The following is a 27,600-nucleotide window of genomic DNA, read 5'->3' on the forward strand; positions in this document are numbered from 1 at the left end:
ACGACACCATGTTAGTAACAGCATTACAGCCACACCCCAGGGACGACACCATGTTAGTAACAGCATTACAACTACACCTAAGGAACGATACAATCTTAATAACAGCATTGTAGACTCACCTCGGGAACGACACAATGTTGGCAACAGCATTACAGCTAGATCTCCGGGGTGACACACAGTTAGTAACAGCAACAAAGACACATTTCGGGGCCACAAAGTATTAGTAAGAAACGTTATAGCCACACACTCTTCCTTACAATATCCTAGCCACACAGTACCTGGGATAGCAGCCCTGAATCTGCTCATGATTCTGTGAGGCGATTATGTAAAGGGAAACAGGACATCACGAGTTGAGGCGACTTACCCAAACCGTGCAATACCAGATTTGTTTCGGGGGAAAACATTACCTCAGGCCAAGTGGGACCGTGTTGAGAACGTCGTTGCCTGGGAGGAAGAACATGGCTTTGCTGTATCTGTTGTCAGTAATAGAAGGAGGTATTCTAACTAGACCCTTCAGACTGGTCTTGGTTCTAACGAAATTCAAATGTTTTTATTTATCCTATGTCGGAGAGAGGCCTATGTACGTAGTCCCCTCAAACTGGTAACTCAACTTGTCTATACGTAGGAATGTTAGGGACTGAAACTTGAATCCTGAATATCACATGGATCGTGTTTTTCCTTCATGCCTCCAAAAACTGAGTTCAAACATGGGTGAAGATTTATGGTTGGAATCTGAGGCCAAAGGCCAGTTTTCGAGAGGCGTTTCGAACAGTAGTCCAAAACCTGACTCATGTGTCACATTGTCTTTATGGCCAGTGTTCTGCTGCACAACTAGTGATTTCGTTTCTACTCCATCTTTTTCGAGTTGTCTGAGTAGCTTAGATCATGGAGAGCTCTTAAAGACAATTCAATCACGTCACTTCTCACTTCCACACGCTTTTGATCGACAATATATTCCTCATTGTCCACTGACTTCCTCACCACAGTAAGTGTGTTTCACATTCTCTCGGCCATTGCTGCTTCACCATCCTTAAGAGCGATTTCAGCCGTCCCTTAATCCTATCACTCACAGTGGCCCCATAAGACGTTCTCAGGTTTAACACCAAGAGAATCTGTTTTTTTTGCATTACATACAGAAAATAATGACAGCATTTATCATGACGCTACTCAATATCTGATAATCTAGTTTCAGGAAACATGCTGACTCATGGAACATTTCACTTTAGTATGTATTTTCGATGTTTTCAAAGGAAAAACACATTTTCTTTATTGCCATGAGTGCTGTCGACAGCTGGTGGGTGGTGTTTCGTCCAGGGGAAAGCAGCACAAATGAATGATAACCTTTGACGTTTTAACCCACGCACCACAGACCCACCGATCTCTTCCACGAATCTCTATAACAAAGTCTGTTAGATCTAGATACATTTTATAATTTGCAATGTGAGTGATATGTGACACAGTCAAGAATCAATACCATAAATGAACAGACACACGTCATTGTGACGTCTACATGTCTCATATTACTTATCTATTTTTTTTTATCACGAGAAAACGTATGTTACACTGATAAAAGATCAATGCAGATTACATGACAACAAAAATATAGAAATGTATTGTAAACCTGCCTACTGAACACAATGAACTGCTGAACTGCCTAAACTACACATAACACGTATGTAAGCTCGTGTGATATCTACTGAGGTTAAGATCAGAAGTACAGTACGAACCTCGACTTGCATGACTCATACCAGTAGAATAAACTTTTTTTTTTTCAGCAAAGTCACACACACAAAAAAAAAGTCCTGATAACATCATGATACCCGGTACACACGCAGACTCTTGCACTACTGAGGTACTGAACAAGTGACACTGGTAGTCTCCTGGTGGCCACCTGCTGTGGAGCTCCTGTCTCTATGTACGTGAGACTTACCACGTCACTGAAGATGTTATACTGTGTCTCGACACGCACTTTTCTTGAATCAGGAGGTCACCTTTTACTTGATATTTACTATTCTTCCATCTATAACATGAACCTTATCTAAATGGTTTAAGAATATATGAAATAAGGCATCATGCTGACACTCATACCTGGTTGTGTCTCACAAGATTTGGGGTCTAATACACCTTATTTCTTTTCTTGTTTCATTTACAACATTTACCAGTTGACCTGATACATCCGTCCTAAAACCTCCGTACCCAACGATGGTGAGAGGAGGCTACGTACGTTAATGTCACATGACTGCTCGCGTACTGGCTGTTTACAACAAAGAATTCCGGAACATCAGTCAGAAAAAAAAAGAAAAAAGAATTACACATCGTTTTCTGTTTGCCACAAAATCTTGTCGTTTTAGGCATAGCTTAGTAGGCTTACTGAGACTCAGCTGATCCCTTGTACTGCAGCATAATCCAGGGTGACCTGTGCCACAGTCTGGAGCAAGACGCCATAACACTGAGAGGCAGGGGTTCCCTGGATGATGGTGGATCACGGTTGGGCTCCCAGGATGATGGATCATGCAGAGGTTGGGCTCCCAGGATGTTGGATCATGCAGAGGTTGGGCTCCCAGGATGTTGGATCATACAGAGGTTGGGTTCCCAGGATGTTGGATCATACAGAGGTTGGGCTCCCAGGATGTTGGATCATACAGAGGTTGGGCTCCCAGGATGTTGGATCATACAGAGGTTGGGCTCCCAGGATGATGGATCATACAGAGGTTGGGCTCCCAGGATGATGGATCATACAGAGGTTGGGCTCCCAGGATGATGGATCATACAGAGGTTGGGCTCCCAGGACAGTGGATCAAACAGGGAAGTATGTCAGGTAAATGCTAGGTTTCCAGGACAGTGGGTCACGCCAAGATGTATTCCAGGTCGGTAGGTCACGCAGAGGCTTGGCTTGAAGGACGGTAAGTCACTCAGAGATGAAAAAGTAACACTTGACCACAAGATCGTAACACATACTGATGATGGTGGTGTTACTGTGTCCTTTCTTCACTGGCCTGGCTCGACAGAGCTGAGAATGATGCACGAAAAGAGGGTTATTGCTGCTCGTAAAACGGACATCATCCATGCTCCATGAGGGACGCTGTGAAACAATGTCGTCCAGTGGTTTAGAAAATAAGGCAGGCTTGAAAAGTTGTAACTTCACAGATGCTGGAAGTGCGTTCCTTACATAAGCTACTGCTTCTGAATCAGCTGAGAGAGTCATACTTCTCCCAAGATTCTTTTTCCTCGGTATTATGACAAAATCTAATCAAGAATACATAGCATAACCTCTGCAAAATTAATAATGATCAGACAAAAAAATCAGAGAGACAGATATAGTCCCTCCGGCCAAAGACGACCTGATCCTGCACACCAGTCCTTAGGCAGTGTAGGGACACACACACACACACACACACACACACACACACACACAACCACCACCACTGCTATCAACGTGTGGCTGAGCCCCCTAACCAACCAGCTCATAATGTCACGATCAAACGTACAACTCGCTCACTGAAAGATCCTTGCTTCAGGTGGAGAAGTGCCATTTCATTCGCTTGATTGGATGTGGACTAACAGGCTCTGGGAAGTAAAGGCTGTTAGCTCACATACTCGAAAAAGCACCCACCAACATGAAAAATAAAATAGAAATACTTTGCGCTAATTTCCAAATTTTGCAGTCGATCGATCGAGGAGGTCAAGATGATCGGTCAGGGGTACAGGTCAGACACCAGTACATAACGGATATACAGATATGTTCACACGCACACAGACATGAAGCGAACGGGCATGTGGTAGATGCAGACAACGTACAGATGTATAAAATGCATTTTGGGGATAGAGAATGTTCAAGGGTCGGGGGGCACGAGTGCAAAACTCCCTCTTCGTATAGCACAAAAGGTAACTACAATTACAAATATGTAATTAGATTAACACACACACACACACACACACACACACATATATATATATATATATATATATATATATATATATATATATATATATATATATATATATATATATATATATATATATATATATATATATATATATATATATATTATATATATATATATATATATATATATATATATATATATATATATATATATATATATATATATTTCTTTTTTTTGCTTTGTCGCTGTCTCCCGCGTTTGCGAGGTAGCGCAAGGAAACAGACGAAAGAAATGGCCCAACCCACCCCCATACACATGTATATACATACGTCCACACACGCAAATATACATACCTACACAGCTTTCCATGGTTTACCTCAGACGCTTCACATGCCCTGATTCAATCCACTGACAGCACGTCAACCCCGGTATACCACATCGATCCAATTCACTCTATTCCTTGCCCTCCTTTCACCCTCCTGCATGTTCAGGCCCCGATCACTCAAAATCTTTTTCACTCCATCTTTCCACCTCCAATTTGGTCTCCCACTTCTCCTCGTTCCCTCCACCTCCGACACATATATCCTCTTGGTCAATCTTTCCTCACTCATTCTCTCCATGTGCCCAAACCATTTCAAAACACCCTCTTCTGCTCTCTCAACCACGCTCTTTTTATTTCCACACATCTCTCTTACCCTTACGTTACTTACTCGATCAAACCACCTCACACCACACATTGTCCTCAAACATCTCATTTCCAGCACATCCATCCTCCTGCGCACAACTGTATCCATAGCCCAAGCCTCGCAACCATACAACATTATTGGAACCACTATTCCTTCAAACATACCCATTTTTGCTTTCCGAGATTATGTTCTCGACTTCCACACATTCTTCAAGGCTCCCAGGATTTTCGCCCCCTCCCCCACCCTATGATCCACTTCCGCTTCCATGGTTCCATCCGCTGCCAGATCCACTCCCAGATATCTAAAACACTTTACTTCCTTCAGTTTTTCTCCATTCAAACTTACCTCCCAATTGACTTGACCCTCAACCCTACTGTACCTAATAACCTTGCTCTTATTCACATTTACTCTTAACTTTCTTCTTTCACACACTTTACCAAACTCAGTCACCAGCTTCTGCAGTTTCTCACATGAATCAGCCACCAGCGCTGTATCATCAGCGAACAACAACTGACTCACTTCCCAAGCTCTCTCATCCCCAACAGACTTCATACTTGCCCCTCTTTCCAAAACTCTTGCATTTACCTCCCTAACAACCCCATCCATAAACAAATTAAACAACCATGGAGACATCACACACCCCTGCCGCAAACCTACATTCACTGAGAACCAATCACTTTCCTCTCTTCCTACACGTACACATGCCTTACATCCTCGATAAAAACTTTTCACTGCTTTTGACAACTTTCCTCCCACACCATATATGCTTAATACCTTCCACAGAGCATCTCTATCAACTCTATCATATGCCTTCTCCAGATCCATAAATGCTACATACAAATGATTTGGTAAACAGAGAAGAGGTAGTAAAAGCTTTGCGGAAGATGAAAGCCGGCAAGGCAGCAGGTTTGGATGGTATTGCAGTGGAATTTATTAAAAAAGGGGGTGACTGTATTATTGACTGGTTGGTAAGGTTATTTAATGTATGTATGACTCATGGTGAGGTGCCTGAGGATTGGCGGAATGCGTGCATAGTGCCATTGTACAAAGGCAAAGGGGATAAGAGTGAGTGCTCAAATTACATAGGTATAAGTTTGTTGAGTATTCCTGGTAAATTATATGGGAGGGTATTGATTGAGAGGGTGAAGGCATGTACAGAGCATGAGATTGGGGAAGAGGAGTGTGGTTTCAGAAGTGGTAGAGGATGTGTGAATCAGGTGTTTGCTTTGAAGAATGTATGTGAGAAATACTTAGAAAAGCAAATGGATATATATATATATATATATATATGTATATATATATATATATATATATATATATATATATATATATATATATATATATATATATATATATATATATATATATATATATATATATATATATATATATATATTTATGTATATATATATATATATATATATATATATATATATATATATATATATATATATATATATAGATAGATATATATATATATTTTTTTTTCATGGTATTTGCTATTTCCTGCGTTAGCGAAGTAGCGCTAAGAACAGAGGACTGAGTCTTTGCGGGAACATCCTCACTTGGCCCCCTTCTCTGTTCCTCTTTTGGAAAATGAAAAACGAGAGGGGAAGATTTCCTGCCCCACGCTCCCTTCCCTTTTAGTCGCACACAATGCCACGGGAATGGAAATGGGCAAACGTCATACCAATCTATAAGAAAGGACACCGATAACCGACTCTTACATACCTCTCTCACTGACCAGCAAGGTTTACGAGGTTCTAATGAAGATAATTAGAATAATGAGAAGGCAAATAGATGACCTACTACAGTTAAGTAATTACCCTAAGTGAGACCAAAGGACATAACTTGAACTTATGCAAAGAGACCTGCTCAAAAAGACGTGAAGTGCAAAAATATCATAAGGAAGCGCTAAATGCATATAACTTACAGAAGCTTCAATAATAGCGTTATAATACAGAGAGTTCAAGAAAGTACAGAGCACCCTTCCCTTCGTACAGTAGAAATTGGTAAACAGAAATAAGCAATTAAACACGCACTCTACCTAACAGTAACAGGGAAAACGTAACGTTAAGGGTCAGGTAAGACATTATCCCCAGTCTGAAGGTGAAAGAGAAGATGAGGCGACTTTTGAGGGTATAGAACACCGGGACTACAACAACACCGGGACTACAACAACACTGCGATTACAACAACACCGGGACTACAACAACACCGGGACTACAACAACACCAGGACTACAACAACACCAAGACTACAACAACACAAAGGCTACAACAACACCAGGCCTACAACAACACCAGGACTACAACAACACCAGGACTACAACAACACCAGGACAACAACAACAGCGGGGTTACAACAACACCAGGCTTACAACAACACCAGGACTACAACAACACCAGGACTACATCAACAACAGGCCTACAACAACACCAGGATTACAACAACACCAGGCCTACAACAACACCAAGACTACAACGACACCAAGACTACAACAACACCAAGGCTACAACACCAGGCCTACAACAACACCAGGACTACAGCAACACTAGGATTACAGCCACACCAGGACTACAACACAAAGACTGCAAAAACCACCACGATCAAAGCAACTTAGGACTACAACAACACCAGGATTACAGCAACCACCAAGACTACAACAACTCCAGGATTACAGCAACCACCAAGACTACAACAACACCAGGATTACAGCAACCACCAAGACTACAACAACTCCAGGATTACAGCAACCACCAAGACTACAACAACACCAGGGCCACAATAGCTCCAGGACTACACTGCAACTGTGGAAATGAGGAGAGAAAAAATTATGGGGGAACATCAGAAGGTTTGACACGGATATCGAAACTGGTAACGTGAGTCTAAGAGCAATAAGAATATTCAAGATGAATGTCTTAAGTTAGAAGAGGATATGTTAAACAAGATAGGCCCACTTGACAAAATCATCGACACACCAAAGCATCCTGTTTCAATACCTGGAAAACTAGCGTAGAATGAATAATGAAATACAGGCTGGGAAAATGTGAGTCATACATGGTTTTTGGCTTGTAAGATGATTATAGTGAGTGTAGGAGGTGGAACGATCAGGAAGATGAGCTGAAATTCTTGAAAAGACAGAACCTTGTAGGAATGAGGACGACTGAAGATATAGAGAGGAATTGGGAGATGAGGATTTACTCTAGGGAAAGGATGAGACACCCGGTAAAAGTGGCATCTACAAAGTGGAAAACAGTGAGGAAGCATTAAGGCTGTTACAAACGTTGCCAGAGAAAGAGAAATTCATGAAAGTGTCCATAAAGAAAAGACAGAAGAGAAGAGGACTTTGAGAAGTGCAGATAGAAATATAACGAGAAAAGAATCCATTAACCAAACACAGTTGCAAATTCTCACCAAATGTGAGTAACAGGAAAAGCTGAAGACGAGAAAAAGTACGTGCTAAAGATTATTTACACAAATGCTGATGAACTTATGAGAAATGGAATCAAGAGGCATCACGGGATCAAACAATGAAAGTCTTGTGTAACAAACCTTTCAGAGTTCTGTGAGAAGGCGAGCTCCGTTTTAGATGAAAGAGAAGGTTGGGTGGACGGTGTGCATCTGGACTGTTAGAAAGAAGAGTTTGGTATAGAATCTGGCTCATCTGGCAGGATTTAGTGAGAGACTTCTTCGATAGACGTAATTTACCTGAATGTTATGCAATAAAAGGCGTATGTCCTCGAAATGGGATGGGGTTACCATAGCTTGATCTTGCGACAATAGCCCATCTTGATCAATGTAAATGACATGCCAGAAGGTTTAGACTCATAGCTAACTGTGTTTGCAGATGATTCCAAAGTGAGAGGGAACTAAAGAGGGAACCTAGACATACTCCAAAGTTTGATTGAAATCATGCCTGAACATATTTGTAGGTGATGCTATAGTCATGAGGATAATCAGTCTCTCTTTGATGTTGAAGGCTCCAGCCACGAACAGAAGTCCACATCAAGGCCGGGCCTTAGTTGAAATATAGAGAGAATTATAAAATGGAAAAAGAAAAGACAAGGGAAAGTACTTGCGATTATTGGAGAAAGTGAAGACCTGTGTTTTGAATGTGCCAGATCATAACTATTGGGAAAGACTTGAGAAGGTAGAAAGTCCGAAAGCTTCGACGTGTAGGGAATGGAGCGGAAATCAGAACGGCCCACCTTTGAGTTGCCGGTGGCCGCACAATGATCATGTGACGCAGCAGCTTGCCGGGTATTGCATGGTCTAGCTAGTGGTGGGGGAACACTAGCAGCCAGCTCTCTGAAGCAAAAACCAAATAATACCTATAGATGAAGAAAAGTGAACCAACATTGCGGCGTCAGGCAAAGGGGTCAAGTTTGGAAGGTAGCCTGGGACAGTTTATAAGAGCTAAAACCTCCCCATACAAGGACGAATCAATTTCATGTATAAACGAAGCAACTGTGGAGAAGATTGCATCAACTTAGAAGGGGACTTTGAATAATTTTTGATGTTCATGAATACATGGTTAGTGAAATTAAACTCGTGCAAATACAAAGTAGTCAGGATGGGACACAGTGAAAAAAGACCTCGATGTGGATATCATCTTGGAGGATATAAGCTTCAGGATGTAGAGTGAGAAAAGGACTTGAGAGTCGAGATTGCATACAACCTGTTACAAAGCCCTACTAACTTAGAACTTCAAAATATATAAACTGTATGCTGACAAATATCAGGATCGCATTCAAACATATGTATAAGGAAGTATTCGGTAAAATGTTTATGTTCTATATCAGGTCAGAAGTAAGATACATTTCTTGGTCACCGCACTTGAGCAGCACCAGTAAGACCCATAGGAGAGCAACAAGGATGATACCAAAATTTAAGGGCCTGAGTTACAGTGGGAGTTTAGCGGTCATAAGCTGGTCCACTACGGAGGATGGGGTGGCTTGATCATAGGCCCGAAGTTTCTCCGGGAGTTTGACGACATCAACAGTGAACATTTCTTCAAAATAGACAAAGACAACGTAACCAGAGATACTTACTTGAAATATAGCAAGATACTTGTTAAGAAAATATGAGGCAATATAAAAGTGCAGGGATGGATGACTGGAATTAACTATCAATATATACATACAGCATATACACACCTTACATACATCGTACATAAGTTTATTAAGTTGACTGGTTGTGGAGAAAGTTCAAAGGAATATGGATCGTGAGTTTAGATTCAAAAGCAAACGATAGAAGATTAATGGTTGTGATGGAAACAGGGAGTGCCTGGCGGAGGGTTGGAGAAACGGTAACAACAAGCAAGAGAGACTCACCAACGGCATGCACGGCTGGGTCCATCTGGGAGCTGTCTTCTGCGGTGCACAAGAGGATATGCAGGTTAGTCAAAGCATTGCTCAACATGACATCTGTCTGTACTTAGGTAACACCAGTTACTACTGGCAGATGCAAACAGCACATTATAGCTACACCAACAGCAACATATACTTACAGCAAGAACAACACAAGGTAGCTACACTCACAGTAACAGCTACTATATCAAATACCCGATACATCTGTACATCTACAGATAAGCTTGGTAATTACACTTTAGAAACACCTAGTCCTTTTACACATAGTAACGCTATAGGATCAGGCTACAAACCAAAACTATCTTTACTGAAGAAAATTTTGTCAGTAGAAAAGGTAAACATGTTATCCTGAAGATGAAATCGAACCCACTCATGGAAGATTGACTCGTTCAGTGTTATTACCTTGCATAACATGGCACTAAGGATATCGTTAAACGAACAAGAAAATTGGGTTGGTGATGTTTCTTAATACAAGTTGTTTCAATCGCCTTTTTTTTTCAGAGAGCACACGTATATAATCGTGTCCACTCACGAAAATATACATCTGATGGGCAGGCAACCCCGTAATTGCATAAATCAAGGACCAGAAAGCTAGTTTTCAACACATCGATTAAAAATATCATTCTGGCCATCATCATGACTTCTGCAATAGTTTCTCTTTTATCTTTTATCAGAAACCTAAGACAGCCTCAGCCTGCCTGTGATCTTGCTTCTATCCTATGAAAATATAGGTCAGGTCCATCTGGATAACAAAGAATACCTCACTGGATGACCTTACCTGGCCACCCAGGTATGTATCATTCCATCAGTATGTCATAAGCCATAAGTAGAGTTCACTACTCACCCTCGGTGCTCTTCTCGGCGTGGAAAAAGGAGAGGACGATGGTGACGATGGCGGCCACCTGCAGGACGATGAGCGTCGTGTCCTTCAGCGCTTCAAACACCAGCCGTAAGAAGGAAGGTGGATCCTTGGGAGGGATCACGTTGGTCCCGAACGCTTCAGCTCGAAATGCCAACTCCTCCGGTAAGCTGACGATTCCTGCCGAGATATATGAAGGCTTAGTATCCTTTGCATCACAAGAGGCGAAGAACTGAATCTCTCAGTGGCAGGATAAGTGAAGTGCTTATAAATTCACAGGGCGTCGAGCTGAACTCTTAATACAACATGTGAAAAAAGTAGTGACACACTGAAGGTCATCAGATAATCAATAACGCATTCGTGTTCGAAGGCAATGAACCGTAGGCATACTTGAACAGCTATTACAAACACGCTCAGCAGATATGGTCCAAACAACCGTCTGATTTTAGTACGAGGAGGTACAGTTGTAGTCACTATTGTTCCTGTGGCATAACGTCTCACTCCAAGTCTTACACTGAACTTGACTAATTACTCCCTGACCTCGACCCCTAGTGAACAAAGACGCAGAGACGACTAGAAATGTTGGTGACGCAGGAGGGGAGGCTGGTATTGGAGAGACAGAGATTGGATACATAAGAGAATCACCTTCCACCTACGTGAACACAGAGAGCCACAATATATATCATGACCACACAGGTACCATGTGAATGCTGAAGCTCTGAACAATAATACAGCTTGATAAAGAAAATTATGCAGTCATCGAACTTAACAAAAGTTTGGCAGAGTAACGAAATTACATCCCAGAAGTGTAGGTCTGGGATGTATTTCTTAGTAGCCACGAATCAATAAGAAGATATTACTGAACAAATTTTCAGTCTATACAAGCCATGAGTCGCGTCTTTCTATATGTTAGATAGACATTTACGCTCCCTCGTCCGCAAGAGGTCCAGGCTGACCTGTCTTTTGCTTTGTATTATAACCTCAAGACTTACTGTTTCAGCAGTTTTGTGACTACTTCATTGACAGCAGTATCCTTGAAGACATTCTGACACTATATCCAAAATCCGCCGTGTTTATGGTTATGTAAACATCTTGAATAATCACGCCCAGTACAAGCACTTTCTATAACTACCATGTCCAATGTGTAATGTACTTTGACTTCCTTTGTATATTGTCATTGTTAGCAACATGCCCAGTGCTAGCATATTCTGTAACTGCCTGCCCAATATGTAGCTTATCATTGACTTTTCATATTGCTATCGGTGTTCACGACTGCACGCTACAGTGTGTCCTATTCTACATACACACCTCAGTGCATATGTGTATGAGATATACAATGTGTTATATGTTAGCATGATGATCGGTATGTGTATGGCACATTCTCAACTTGATATATATAACAAATGTTGTTAACTGTCGTGATGTCAGGAACATTTACTAACTTGTAACTATATATCATGTATCTCGTGTATCCTACACTTCCCACTTTCTCTGACGCTCTACACTTGCCTCCACCTACCTTGGATAGGTGCTCTTCAACCAGTCCATCATAAATAATTTGTTTGAATATATCTAGGTAATAAATATGTTAAAACTAAGGAAAAAAATCTAAAACGATAATAAGAGAACTATATTATTATGATCTTCTGTCGGATATGTTTCATTCCCACCAAACATGCACCTTGCATAAAGCCATTTGGTAAATAGTAAGATAATTATTAGCTATAGAAGAGCAATGAGGCTCCTGGGTATTACAACGATCGATGATGAACAGATTAAGAAGGTCAACAGGAACATTAGACGTTATCCGAGTGGGTATCTCGGCAATTTGTAAAGATGAAATCATTTCTTAGTCAATACTAATGTTTTATTGGAAATATATACAGTGAATGAAAATGTGAATACAGTGGATATAATTAAGACAATGGTTTATTATCTAACTTGTGGTAAACTGTATTCAAAAGAGTTGGCCTCTTTAGCCGTGTATTTGTGTGTGTGTATGTGTGTGTGTGTGTGTGTGTGTGTGTGTGTGTGTGTGTGTGTGTGTGTGTGTGTGTGTAATTATCTGTTTGTATTTGCCCATGCCCATTTGTAGGGCGCGGGGAGGGAGTTTTTCACTAGTGGTGTCCCGACTCCTGATTCATCTCTACAATCATACAACCTTTTAACTTTCGTGTATTGTAAGTGTGTGTAAGACGAAGACTATCGTAGACTATGGTGTTGACAGAACCAGTGTGCCAACCACGTCACGTTAACTACAGCAGGACCGTAGTCATGCTGGCAGCTTCGCTCTCTTTCATGTCCCATCCCACACATGTCACTGTTTGTATATTTGTATGTATGTATTTGAATATGTGTACATTTACTGATGATAATGATAGTAATAATGATAATAATGATAATAACAATAATGATAATGATAACGATAATAATAATACTTATCATTATTATTATACTTTGTCACTGTCTCCCGCATTAGCGAGTTAGCGCAAGGAAACAGACGAAAGAATAACCCAACCCACCCACATACATATATATATATATATATATACACGTCCACAGACGCACATATACATACCTACACATTTCAACGTATACATACATATACATGCACAGACATATACATGTATACACATGTATATAATTCATACTTGCTGCCTTTATTGATTCCCGACGCCACCCCGCCACACATGATATAACAAACCACTTCCTCCGCACGCGCGCGAGGTAGCGCTAGGAAAAGACAACAAAGGCCACATTCGTTCACATTCAGTCTCTAGCTGTCATGTGTAATGCACCGAAACCACAGCTCTCTTTCCACATCCAGGCCCAACAAAACTTTCCATGGTTTACCCCAGACGCTTCACATTCCCTGGTTCAATTCATTGACAGCCCGTTGACCCCGGTATACCACATCGTTCGAATTCACTCTATTCCTTGCACGCCTTTCACCCTCCTGCATGTTCAGGCCCCGATCGCTCGGAATCTTTTCCACTCCATCCTTCCACCTACAATTTGGTCTCCCACTTCTCCTCGTTCCCTCTACTTCTGATACATATATCCTCTTAGTCAATCTTTCCTCACTCATTCTCTCCATGTGACCAAACCGTTTTAATACACCCCCTTCTGCTCTCTCAACCACACTCTTTTTGTTACCACACATCTCTCTTACCCTTTCTTTACTTACTCCATCAAACCACTTCACACCACATATTGTCCTCAAACATCTCATTTCCAACACATCCACCCTCCGTCGCACAAACCTACCTATAGCCCACACCTCGCAACCATATAACATTGTTGGAACCACTACTCCTTCAAACATACCAGTTTTTGCTTTCCAAGATAGTGTTCTCGCCTTCCACACATTTTTCAACGCTCCCAGAACTTTCGCTCCCTCCCCCATCCTGTGACCCACTTCCGCTTCCATGGTTCCATACGCTGCCAAATTTACTTCCAGATATCTAAAACACTTCACTTCCTCCAGTTTTTCTCCATTCAAACTTACCTCCCAATTGACTTGTCCCTCAACCCTACTGTACCTAATAACCTTGCTCTTATTCACATTTGCTCCCAGCTTTCTTCTTTCAAACGCTTAACCAAACTCAGTCACCAGCTTCTGCTGTTTCTCATCCGAATCAGCCAGCAGCGCTGTATCATCAACGAACAACTGACACTTCCCAAGCCCTCTCATCCACAACAGACTGCATACTTGCCCCTCTCTCCAAAACTCTTGCATTCACCTCCCTAACAACCTCATCTATAGACAAATTAAACAACCATGAAGACATCACGCACCCCTGCCACATACCGACATTTACAGAGAACCAGTCACTCGTACACATGCCTTACATCCTCGATAAAAACTTGTCACTGCTTCCACCAACTTGCCTCCCACACCATATACTCATAATACCTTCCACAGAACATCTCTATCGACTCAACTCTCATTTGCCCTCTTTTTCACCTCTTGCACCTTTCTCTTGACCTCCTGCCTCTTTCCATATACGTTTCCCAGTCATTTGCACTATTTCGCTGCAAAAATAGTCCAAATGCCTCTCTCTTCTCTTTCACTAACAATATTACTTCTTTATCCCACCACTCACTACCCTTTCTAATATGCCCACCTCCCACACTTCTCATGCCACAAGCATCTTTTGCGCAAGCCGTCCCTGCTGCCCTAAATACATCCCATTCCTCCCCCACTCCCCTTACGTCATTTGCTCTCACCTTTTTCCATTCTGCACTTAGTTTCTCCTGGTACTTCTTGACACAAGACTCCTTCTTAAGGTCACTTACTCTCACCACTTTCTTCACTCCAACATTCTCTCTTCTTTTCTGAAAACCTCTACAAATCTTCACTTTCGCCTCCACAAGATAATCATAAGTCATCCCTCCAGTTGCACCTCTCAGCACATTAACATCCAAAAGTCTCTCTTTCGCGCGCCTATCAATTAACACGTAACCCAATAACGCTCTCTGGCCATCTCTCCTACTTACATACGTATACTTATATATATATATATATATATATATATATATATATATATATATATATATATATATATATATATATTTATGGCACATAGCCAGCTGATAGCGTTTTACCGAACCTAACTGTACAACGCGGAGGTATATGAATACGAATAAAGTGCATATGAACGCGCACCTTCATAGAACATACAAACCTCCAACAGCCAGGATCGAACCTGGGACCCCTGTGCAAGAGGCAGGCATGCTAACCGCTAGGCTATAGGACTGTATAATAGGAAACAACTGCTCGAAATACTGAGTACTCGAATACCCTTCGTTTCACAATGGTGAGCAACGGGGTCTATACTTGGTTGTTTCCGAACAGACGCACATAGCCAGCTGATAGCGTTTTACCGAACCTAACTGTACATCGCGGAGGTATATGAATACGAATAAAGTGCATATGAACACGCACCTTCATAGAACATGCATTGTGAAACGAAGGGTATTCGATATATATATATATATATATATATATATATATATATATATATATATATATATATATATATATATATATATATATATATATATATATATTTTTTTTTTTTTATACTTTGTCGCTGTCTCTCGCGTTTGCGAGGTAGCGCAAGGAAACAGACGAAAGAAATGGCCCAACCCACCCCCATACACATGTACATACATACGTCCACACACGCAAATATACATACCTACACAGCTTTCCATGGTTTACCCCAGACGCTTCACATGCCTTGATTCAATCCACTGACAGCACGTCAACCCCGGTATACCACATCGCTCCAATTCACTCTATTCCTTGCCCTCCTTTCACCCTCCTGCATGTTCAGGCCCCGATCACACAAAATCTTTTTCACTCCATCTTTCCACCTCCAATTTGGTCTCCCTCTTCTCCTTGCTCCCTCCACCTCCGACACATATATCCTCTTGGTCAATCTTTCCTCACTCATCCTCTCCATGTGCCCAAACCACTTCAAAACACCCTCTTCTGCTCTCTCAACCACGCTCTTTTTATTTCCACACATCTCTCTTACCCTTACGTTACTCACTCGATCAAACCACCTCACACCACACATTGTCCTCAAACATCTCATTTCCAGCACATCCATCCTCCTGCGCACAACTCTATCCATAGCCCACGCCTCGCAACCATACAACATTGTTGGAACCACTATTCCTTCAAACATACCCATTTTTGCTTTCCGAGATAATGTTCTCGACTTCCACACATTCTTCAAGGCTCCCAGAATTTTCGCCCCCTCCCCCACCCTATGATCCACTTCCGCTTCCATGGTTCCATCCGCTGCCAGATCCACTCCCAGATATCTAAAACACTTCACTTCCTCCAGTTTTTCTCCATTCAAACTCACCTCCCAATTGACTTGACCCTCAACCCTACTGTACCTAATAACTTTGCTATTATTCACATTTACTCTTAACTTTCTTCTTCCACACACTTTACCAAACTCAGTCACCAGCTTCTGCAGTTTCTCACATGAATCAGCCACCAGCGCTGTATCATCAGCGAACAACAACTGACTCACTTCCCAAGCTCTCTCATCCCCAACAGACTTCATACTTGCCCCTCTTTCCAAAACTCTTGCATTTACCTCCCTAACAACCCCATCCATAAACAAATTAAACAACCATGGAGACATCACACACCTCTGCCGCAAACCTACATTCACCGAGAACCAATCACTTTCCTCTCTTCCTACACGTACACATGCCTTACATCCTCGATAAAAACTTTTCACTGCTTCTAACAACTTTCCTCCCACACCATATATTCTTAATACCTTCCACAGAGCATCTCTATCAACTCTATCATATGCCTTCTCCAGATCCATAAATGCTACATACAAATCCATTTGCTTTTCTAAGTATTTCTCACCTACATTCTTCAAAGCAAACACCTGATCCACACATCCTCTACCACTTCTGAAACCACACTGCTCTTCCCCAATCTGATGCTCTGTACATGCCTTCACCCTCTCAATCAATACCCTCCCATATAATTTACCAGGAATACTCAACAAACTTATACCTATGTAATTTGAGCACTCACTCTTATCCCCTTTGCCTTTGTACAATGGCACTATGCACGCATTCCGCCAATCCTCAGGCACCTCACCATGAGTCATACATACATTAAATAACCTTACCAACCAGTCAACAATACAGTCACCCCCGTTTTTAATAAATTCCATTGCAATACCATCCAAACCTGCTGCCTTGCCGGCTTTCATCTTCCGCAAAGCTTTCACTACCTCTTCTCTGTTTACCAAATCATTTTCCCTAACCCTCTCACTTTGCACACCACCTCGACCAAAACACCCTATATCTGCCACTCTATCATCAAACACATTCAACAAACCTTCAAAATACTCACTCCATCTCCTTCTCACATCACCACTACTTGTTATCACCTCCCCATTTGCGCCCTTCACTGAAGTTCCCATTTGCTCCCTTGTCTTACGCACTTTATTTACCTCCTTCCAGAACATCTTTTTATTCTCCCTAAAATATATATATATATATATATATATATATATATATATATATATATATATATATATATATATATATATATATATATATATATATATATATATATATATATATTTTCTTTCTTTCTTTCAAACTATTCGCCATTTTCCGCATTAGCGAGGTAGCGTTAAGAACAGAGGACTGGGCCTTTGAGGGAATACCCTCACCTGGCCCAATTCTCTGTTCCTTCTTTTGGAAAATTAAAGAAAAACGAGAAGGGAGGATTTCCAGCCCCCCGCTCCCTCCCCTTTTAGTCGCCTTCTACGACACGCAGGGAATACGTGGGAAGTATTCATTCTCCCCTATCCCCAGGGAAATATATATATATATATATATATATATATATATATATATATATATATATATATATATATATATCTTGTTAAACCATTTACATCACTGAACACCCCAATGTACATCAATTATTCCCTCAACTGCCACATTACTCACCTTTGCATTCAAATCACCCATCACTATAACCCGGTCTCGTGCATCAAAACTCCTAACCCACTCACTCAGCTGCTCCCAAAACACTTGCCTCTCATGATCTTTCTTTTTATGCCCAGGTGCATAGGCTCCAATAATCAGCCATCTCTCTCCATCCACTTTCAGTTTTACCCACATCAATCTAGAGTTTACTTTCTTACACTCTATCACACACTCCCACAACTCCTATTTCAGGAGTAGTGCTACTCCTTTGCTCTTGTCCTCTCACCAACCCATGACTATTCCCAAAACATTCCCAAACCACTCTTCCCCTTTACCCTTGAACTTCGTTTCACTCAGAGCCAAAACATCTAGGTTCCTTTCCTCAAACATACTACCTATCTCTCCGTTTTTCTCATCTTGGTTACATCCACACACATTTAGACCCGCCAATCTGAGCCTTCGAGGAGGATGAGCACTGCCCGCGTGACTCCTTCTGTTTCCCTTTTAGAAAGTTGAAATAGAAGGAGGGGAGGGTTTCTAGCCATCCGCTCCCGCCCCCTTTAGTCGACTTCTCCGACACGCGGAGAATGCATGGGAAGTATTCTTTCTCCGCTATCCCCAGGGATAACTCTAATAGTAGTAGAAACAGTAATGGCAATAATAATGATGATAGTAATGATAATGATGATAATAATAATAATAATGATAATTAATAGTAATGATAGTAATGATAATAATAATAATAATGATAATGATAATAATGATATTAATAATTACAATAATAATAATAATGATGATAATAATAGTAATAATAATAATAATGATAATAATAATAATAATAATAAGGATAATTATTGGGGAGGAGCAGTGCGGTTTCATAACTGGTAGAGGATGTGGATCAGGTGTTTGCTTTGAAGAATGTATTTGAGGAATTCCTAGAAAAGCAGATGGATTTGCATGTAGCTTTTATGGATCTGGAGAGAGCATATGATATAGTTGATAGAGACACTCTGTGGAAGCTATTAAGAGTATATGGTGTGGGAGGTAAGTTGCTAGAAGCAGTGAAAAGTTGTTATCGAGTGTGTAAGGCATGTGTACGAGTAGGAAGAGGAAAGTGATAGGTTCCCAGTGAGTGTCGGTTTGCGGCAGGGATGCGTAATGTCTCCATGGTTGATTAATTTGTTTATAGATGGAATTCTTAGGGGGGGGGCAAGTATGCAGTCTGTTGTGGATGAGAGGGCTTGGGAAGTGAGTCAGTCGTTGTTTGTTGATGAAACAGCGATGGTGGCTGATTCGGGTGAGAAATGGTAGAAGTTGGTGACTGAATTTGGTAAAGTGTTTGGAAGAAGAAAACTGAGAGTAAATGTGAATGAGAGCAAGGTTATCTATTAGGTTCAGTAGAGTTGAAGGACAAGTAAATTGGGAGGTAAGTTTGAATGGAGAAAAGCGGGAGGAAGTGAAATGTTTTAGATATCTGGGAGTAGATTTGGCAGCGGATTTAATCATGGAAGCGGAAGTGAGTCACAGGGTGGGGGAGGGGGCGAAGGTTCTGGGAGTGTTGAAGAATGCAGAAGGAGAGAATGCAGGAGAGAACGTTACCTCGGAGAGCAAAAATGGGTATGTTTGAGGGAGGAGTGGTTCCAATAATGTTATGTGGTTGTAAGTCATGGGTGATAGATAGGGTTGTGCAGAGGAGGGTGGATGTGTTGGAAATGAGATGTTTGAGGACAATATGTGGTGTGAGGTGGTTTGATCGAGGATGTAATGAAAGGGTTAGGGAGATGTGTGGTAATAAAGTGGTTGAGGGAGCAGAAGAGGGTGTATTGAAATGGTTTGGTCACATGGGGAGAATGAGTGAGGAGAGATTGACAGAGGATATATGTGTTAGAGGTGGAAGGAACGAGGAGAAGTGGGAGACAAAATTAGAGGTGAATGGATGGAGTGAAAAAGATTTTGAGCGCTCGGGGCCTGAACACACAGGAGGATGAAATGCGTGCATGGAATAGAATGAATTGGAACGATGTGGTATACCGGGATCGACGTGCTGTCAATGGATTGAACCAGGGCATATGAAGCGTCTTGGGTAAACCATAGAAAGTTTTCGAGGGGCCTAGATGTGGAAAGACATGACATCTAGAGGGGGGAGGGGGTGTCATTTCATGTGTGGCGGGGTGGCGGCGGGAATGGAGGAATGCAGCTCATATGAAAATGTCCATGTTTATATATGTATATGTCTGTATATGTATGTATACGCTGAAATGTATAGGTACGTATATGTGAGTGTGTGTGGGCACTTATGTATACACATGTGTATTTGGGTGGGTTGCGCCATTCTTTCGTCTGTTTCCTTGCGCTACCTCGCTAACGCGGGAGACAGCGACAAAGTATAATGTATTATATAATATAGTGATAATAGTAATGATTCTAAGAGAAAAAGGAGATTGATTGTTTACTAAGTTACTGTAACCTTAGGCTGAAAATACACTGAAAAATATGCTCGGACAGTTAGAAAGGGGAGTAGAGAGACTGCATATTACAAATTTTAAGTATTCATGATGTTTACAGCGGCTGGGACGGAGGTGCTGTCATAGAGGTCTGAATGATCTCGTATGAATTCTTTATGGCTGTAGTGGCGAAGTGCAACTCTATGATGAGGGATCTAAGGTGGTGATATTTTAACATGGCGTGGTGTAAGTGATGGCTGTAGAGAGTCTAAGGGGTGACACTCTGAGCGCCCTTTGAATTGTGGTGTAAGAGGGACCCAAAATGATTTTGCATGCCCTGTTTTGCACCTTTCCATCTGGCATGCGTTGTTCTCATCCTCCTGTACCGAGCATATCTATCTCCTCTATCATACGTGAAACTAACTGTCTAAACAATCCTCCACTCTTGAATTTCAAGTTTCCTTGAGTAAGTGTATCCGTTATTGTGACTGCCTCTTACCAAAGGCTGTAGACGGAAATAAGGACTATCTTTAAAGAGGAGCATATGATCATAGGGCAAGATAACAGAGAGCCAGGAGGGGTTTAGGTAATGGGGAAATTGTGAAGATATAGTTGATGTGGAAATGAAAGATGGGAAAGGGTCTGCTAAGTGTTTGAGGCTTAGTTACGAAATGTGAAAACACAGAGGATGGGTATGGCTATAAATGAATAAATATATAGTGAGGAAGACCAAAAATGAATTGGTTGATCTTGTAGTGATGAACCATAGATGTTGGGAAAGTCATAAATATTGCTAAATCAAGGACAGCGGGGGAGGCTACGAATAACCAGTAAACTATGAATTATGATGAAAAATCGATAATGAAAAAGATAGATGGCACCTAACCAGAGATTGTGAGGAAGACTGTAACTTCTTGAGTGGAAGATGAGAAAATGGGTGAGGAGATATGCAGTCCCGCCGCCAAGACTGGGATGGCGTAGCTTTCGGGTCATTCTTTCCTTCATCTTTAGGAGGCAGATGTATGCGACAGAATAGAAGTGAAGGCTGTATGAGTGCTCGTGGAGGGCTGGTTATCACCGAGTGAGACCATCAATATGGAAGGCACTGGACCCCACAGTAGGCTATGTGATATTGTAACTGCCAGAATACGCCTTAGGCACAGGTATCTGTGGCAAGTAGCGAGAAGCCATGATGCTGAACATTCCAAATGCCAAATCTGTTCTGTAACTGATGAACATAAACTAGGACACTGTATTAGCAAATGTCCAAAATCAGTGATTTCAGACATATAGACCCACTATTAAACAGCTTTGTGATTACTAATAGTAATATCCTTGAAGACATTCTGACACTATATTCAAAATTTGGTGTAATTTAAGCACGCGTTGTAATCATGCCCAGCACAAACTCTTTCTGTAACTACAATGTACCTTGACCCTATTTGTATTATGCCCAGTGTTAGTGTATTCTGTAAATATGCACCATATTTGATATATCTCTGATCGTTCATATTAGTATTAGTGTCAATGAATGCCCGTTACACTGTGTCCTGTTTTCAGATTCTCACCTCAGTATATGTGTGGCTTGTGTATATAATGTATCTGTAATGTTAACAAGATGTGTTGTGTATGTATGACATACTCTAAACGTGCTTTGTATTACACAACGGTTTTTACCTATAATGTTGTCAGCATCAGTTGTTATCCTGTCATTCCATATATCACGTGTTTGATGTATCCTAGACCTCCGTCCCCTTCTGACGGGTGAGGGACCCGGGTCCCAGGGCCACACTCTAGCCCACCTGTCACCCTCCTGTATCGATGTATTATACCCACTGTAAGCTCCATACACAGTGCCTCCGCATGCCTCTATTAATGTGTCCTTCACCCATACTCTCACTGAAGTGCTTCATCTATGTATATTTAGACAATAAACATTAAAATCTAAACCAGTGAGACTCATTATGGCCGACGCTGAGTAAACAGACCGTCATCACAGAGTGCTCGCCACTCTCTCACCTACAGTAACAATACGTTTGCTCACATAATTGTCTTGTCATTCTATAAAGGAAAACAATATGTAGGAAAATAAGCGAGGACGACACATTAACATACGATTTTCAAGACAGTGATCTAATAGCATGTTAACCACATACAACATAACAATGAGGGAGTATAGACAGTATAGTAAGATTCTCAGTACGGAGACATTATTCTGGGGAAATACTTGAATCAAGCATATGTTCAGAAGAAATTGCAGAAGTGAAGGACGTAATATCAGTTACCTCGTCCTCCTCTCACCCGTCCTCCATTACCCGGAACAACCCACTAAGAACCCTAAACTTTGTTGACCTACAAATTACGAAAAAGTGATTTACGATGAACAGACAAAAGAAAGTAGAACGATGTTGTTATAACGCTTACAAACACGGATGCACGACACAGAATCTACAGGACAAGTTAATGCAAATGATCTTGACCTCTCCTTTATCACGTTGCGTGAATGGCAGACACTGATGAATGTACCTGATTACAGTTTCTTGACACGACGCTGTACTAATACGAGTGTCACAGCCAGCAAGAGCAGGTGTGTATCAACACGAGGGTCACAGTCAGCACCAGCAGGGATGTACCAACATGAGGGTCACAGTTAGCAACAGCAGAGGTGTACCAACACGAGGGTCACAGTCAACACCAGCGGTGGTGTACTAACACCAGGGTCACAATCAGCACCAACACGCGGACCACAGTCAGCACCAGCAGGGATGTACCAACACGCGGGCCACAGTCAGCACCAGAAGGGATGTACCAACACGCGGGCCACAGTCAGCACCAGCAGGGATGTACCAACACGCGGGCCACAGTCAGCACCAGCAGGGATGTACCAACACGCGGGCCACAGTCAGCACCAGCAGGGATGTGCCAACATGAGGGTCACAATCAACACCACCAGTGTGTACCTGCTCCCATAAGCTGAGAGAACCTGCTCCTTCCCTGAATCTTGGTAAGCTTGATGATGGTGACTGTTTAAACTAAATATTTGAAAAACAACGCACATAGTTTGCAGGGAAGGATACATATGATAAAACGAAGCTTTCTAAGCTGCAAGTTGAAAAAGTGCTGACAGTGACCGTAGTTCAGCATCTCTAGTGGCAGGTGTATCAACTAGGAAATGCAGATCCCACTACGGGAGTCCGACAGTGGAAGGACACATGCAGGAAAGCCTAGATTTTAATTCCTTCATGTTAGTACATTCAGTATTGATATGATTAGAGTTCGGACAGTTGCCTTGAAGGTTGGGGATGTTAAACTCCTAAGATCAGTGTTGATGTTGCAGCATGAGAAGTAAATCATCATATGAAGTGTATTACAATTCTCTATGACATCTATTCATCCCCAAATATGAGAAATTTGAGCTTTCCCAAACATAGCAACTGCAGAGTTTATCCAGATGTTAATGGGGAGCGGAGGGAAATGTCAGCATTTTTTTTGCTTTCAGGAAAAATGACAGTGATGCATGTGTTTAAGCCAGGTAACCAAAGAAGTGCGGACAGATCTGTTTGAAAACATTTTTCAAGTTTCACAGCTTATAAGATGTTGCTGTACGTGTGCAAGTTGTGGACCCTATATGTTAAATAACAGAGGCGGATAGATGTGCTGTAAATGAAATGCTCGAGAACAATATGTGTTGGAGGAGGGCTAATTGTGTAAAAGATGATTGCGTAAAAGAATGTTCAAAAAGTCTATAGAGTAGGATTGAGAAAGTTGATGAGTGTGTAGAAATGGTATGTCATGTGTATGCACCGAAACCACAGCTGCCGATCTACAATCATGGTTTACCCAGGACACTTCACGTGCTCTGGTTTAGTCCATCGACTGATTTTTGCCTACCAACATAATGTTCTCTCTTTCCGCATATTTTCAACGCTCCCCAAAACTCTTTCCCTCCTCCATCCTCTCCTTATTAAAGTTTCTATGGTTCCATTGTCTGCCATATCTATTCCCAGATGTCAACGTTTTCATCATTCAAATTCACTCCCCTAATATCTTGTCACTCAATCTTGCTAAACCTAATAATCTTTTTATTCACATTCACTTTTATTTAACCTGCCACATACTCTTCCAAACTCAGTCCTGTCACATACTCTTCCAAACTCAGTGGCCAACTTCTGCAGTTTCTTACTCGAATCCGCCAACAGTTCTGTATCAACAACAAACAATAACTAACTCACTTCTCAGGCCCTCTCAACTCCAGTGGAATGCATATTCTCCCTAGTCTCCAAGATCCTCGCATTTTCCTTCCTCATCACCCCATCCATATACAACCTGAAGAACTGTGGGGGAATATCACATATTCCTGCTGCAGGCCAACCTTCACGTGGAACAATTCACTCACCTCTCTTCCCACTCGTACACAAGCCTCACACCCTTGATAAAAACCTCTCACTGCTTCTAGTAACTTACCTCTCACACCGTATATTCTTAAGACCTTCCATAAAGCATCTCTATCAACCATATCATATGACTTCTGCAGATCCATAAATGTCATGTACAAATCCATTGGCGTGAAGGCATTCAGAAATACAGAAGCTAGTTGAAGGTTTAATTCAAAGCCCTTATGGCGGCACCACAGGCCATTACAGGGGCATAGCGGAATCCAGAGGGAAACCGACAATTTGAATGTTTAATTTAAAGTCCCCCTGGCGGTGCCAAAACTTTTTGTTTTTCTAAGTATTTCTGAACATTCTTCAATGCAAATACATTCTCTACCACTTCTTATATTACAACTTACCAGGTATATTCATCAAACTTATACCTCTGTTTAAACCGTGGTACTAAACATGCATTTCGCTAATCCACAGGCTCCTCACCATGATCCACACAGACATTAAAATCCTTAACAGCCAATCAATAACAATCATCCCTTTTCTTATCAAATTCAACTGCAATACCATCCACTCCAGCAGCCTTGCCACATTTCATCTTATACAAGTCTTTCACCACTTCTCTCTTCGCCACCCACTCTTCATTCTCCTTTCGCATACCATCATGACCCAAACAGCCTAAATCCTCCTCGAAGGCTCATATTATGGTGTCTGAATGTCTGTGGATGTAACCAAAATGAGAAGAAAGGAGAGATAGGTAGTGTGTTGGAGGAAAAAAAACTAGATGTTTTGGCTTTAAGTGAAACGAAGCTCAAGGGTAAAGGGGAAGAATGGTTTGGGAACGACTTGGGATTAAAGTAAGGGTTGTTGAGAGGAGAAGAGCTAAGGAAGGGGTAGCACTACTCCTGAAGCAGGAGGTGTGGGAGTGTGTGATAGTGTGTAAGGAAGTAAATTTTAGGTTGATTTAAGTAAAATTGAAAGCGGATAGCGAGAGATAGGTGATTATTGGTGTTTTGCACCTGACTATGAGGAGAAAGATCATGCGAGACAAGAGTTTTGGGAGCAGCCGAGTGAGTGTGTCAGCAGTTTTAGTGCACGAGACTGGGCATTAGTGATGCGTGACATAGATGCTAAGGTAGTAACGTGGCAATTGAGGGTATCATTGGTTTGTATGGGGCATCCAGTGTTGTGAATGGAAATAGTGAAGAGCTTGTGGATTTGTGTGCTGAAAAAAGACTGGTGATAAGGAATATTTGTTCAAAAGAAGAGATACGCACAAGTATACGTATGTGAGTTGGAGAGATGGTCAAAAGGCATTATTGGATTATGTTAATTGATAGACATGTAAAAGAGAGAATTTTGGATGTAAATATACTGAAAGCGGAAACTGGTGGGATGTCTGATCACCACATTGTGAAGACGAAGGTGAAGATTTGTAGAGGCTTTCGAGAAAGAAGAGAGAATGTCGAGAAGAAAGTGGTGAGAGCAAGTGAGCTTGGAAAGGAGACTTGTCTGAGGAAGTACCAGTAGAGATTGAGTGCAGAATGACAAAGTGTAAGAGCAAATGAAGTGAGGGGAGTGAGTGAGGAATGGGATGCATTTAGGGAAGCAGTGATGACATGTGGCATAAGAAAGTTGGGAGATGGGTAGATTAGAAAAGATAGTGAGTGGTAGGATGAAGAAGTAAAGATATTAATGAAAGAGAAAAGAGAGGCGTTTGGACGATACCTTCAGGGAAGGAGTGCAAATGAATGGGAGGCGTATAAAAGAAAGCGGCAGGAGGTCAAGAGGAGAGTGCAAGGGTTGCAAAATAGGTCCATGAGAGTTGGGATGAGAGAGAATATCATTAAACTTTAAGGAGAATAGAAAAGATGTTTTGGAAGGAGTTGAATAAGGTAAATAATGTCCGAAAGACAAGAGAACAAATGGAATTATCGGTGAAGGGGACAAGAAGAGAAGTAATAACAGCTACTGATGGAGTGAGAAGATAAGGTGAGCATTTGGAAGGATTGTTGAATGTACTTGATGGTAGAGTGGCAGATGTGGGGTGTTTTGGTCGGAGCGGTGTGCGTAGTGAGAGTCAGAGAAAGTGGTTGGGTGAAGAGAGAAGAGGTGGTGAAAGCCTTGTGGAAGATGAAATCCTGCAAGGCGGCGTATTTGGGTGGTACTGCAGTTGGATTTATTAAGAAATGGGGTGACTGTGATGTTGATTGGTAGGTTAGGATATTCAGTGAATATAATGATCATCGTGAAGTACCTAGAGATTTGTGGAATGCATGTATAGTGCAAAAATGTACAAAGGCAAAAAGGATAAAGGTGAGTGCTCAAGCTAACAGAGGCATAAGTTTGTTGAGTATAGATGGAAAATTGTATGAGAAGGCATTGATTGAGAGGGTGAAGGCATGTAAAGAGAATCACATTGGGGAGAAACAGTGAAGTTGTAGAAGTGGTACGGGATATGTGGTTCAGGTGTTTG

At 41.5% G+C, this 27,600-nt stretch overlaps 1 protein-coding gene across 2 annotated transcripts in view; it reads right to left on the reverse strand.

Annotated features, from left to right (window-relative positions):
* LOC139752021 (plasma membrane calcium-transporting ATPase 3-like) overlaps positions 1-27,600 on the reverse strand; it is a 393,564-nt gene that overhangs the window by 90,605 nt on the left and 275,359 nt on the right. For both annotated transcript variants that reach the window (XM_071667801.1, XM_071667800.1), the window contains exons 3-4: positions 10,790-10,984; positions 9,910-9,948 (exon numbers count right to left, since the gene is read on the reverse strand). In XM_071667801.1, coding sequence (XP_071523902.1) covers positions 9,910-9,948; positions 10,790-10,984 — 234 coding nt within the window. The remainder of the gene's footprint in view (positions 1-9,909; positions 9,949-10,789; positions 10,985-27,600) is intronic.

This window comes from Panulirus ornatus, chromosome 12 (genome assembly GCF_036320965.1).
Source record: "Panulirus ornatus isolate Po-2019 chromosome 12, ASM3632096v1, whole genome shotgun sequence".
NCBI lineage: Eukaryota > Metazoa > Arthropoda > Malacostraca > Decapoda > Palinuridae > Panulirus > Panulirus ornatus.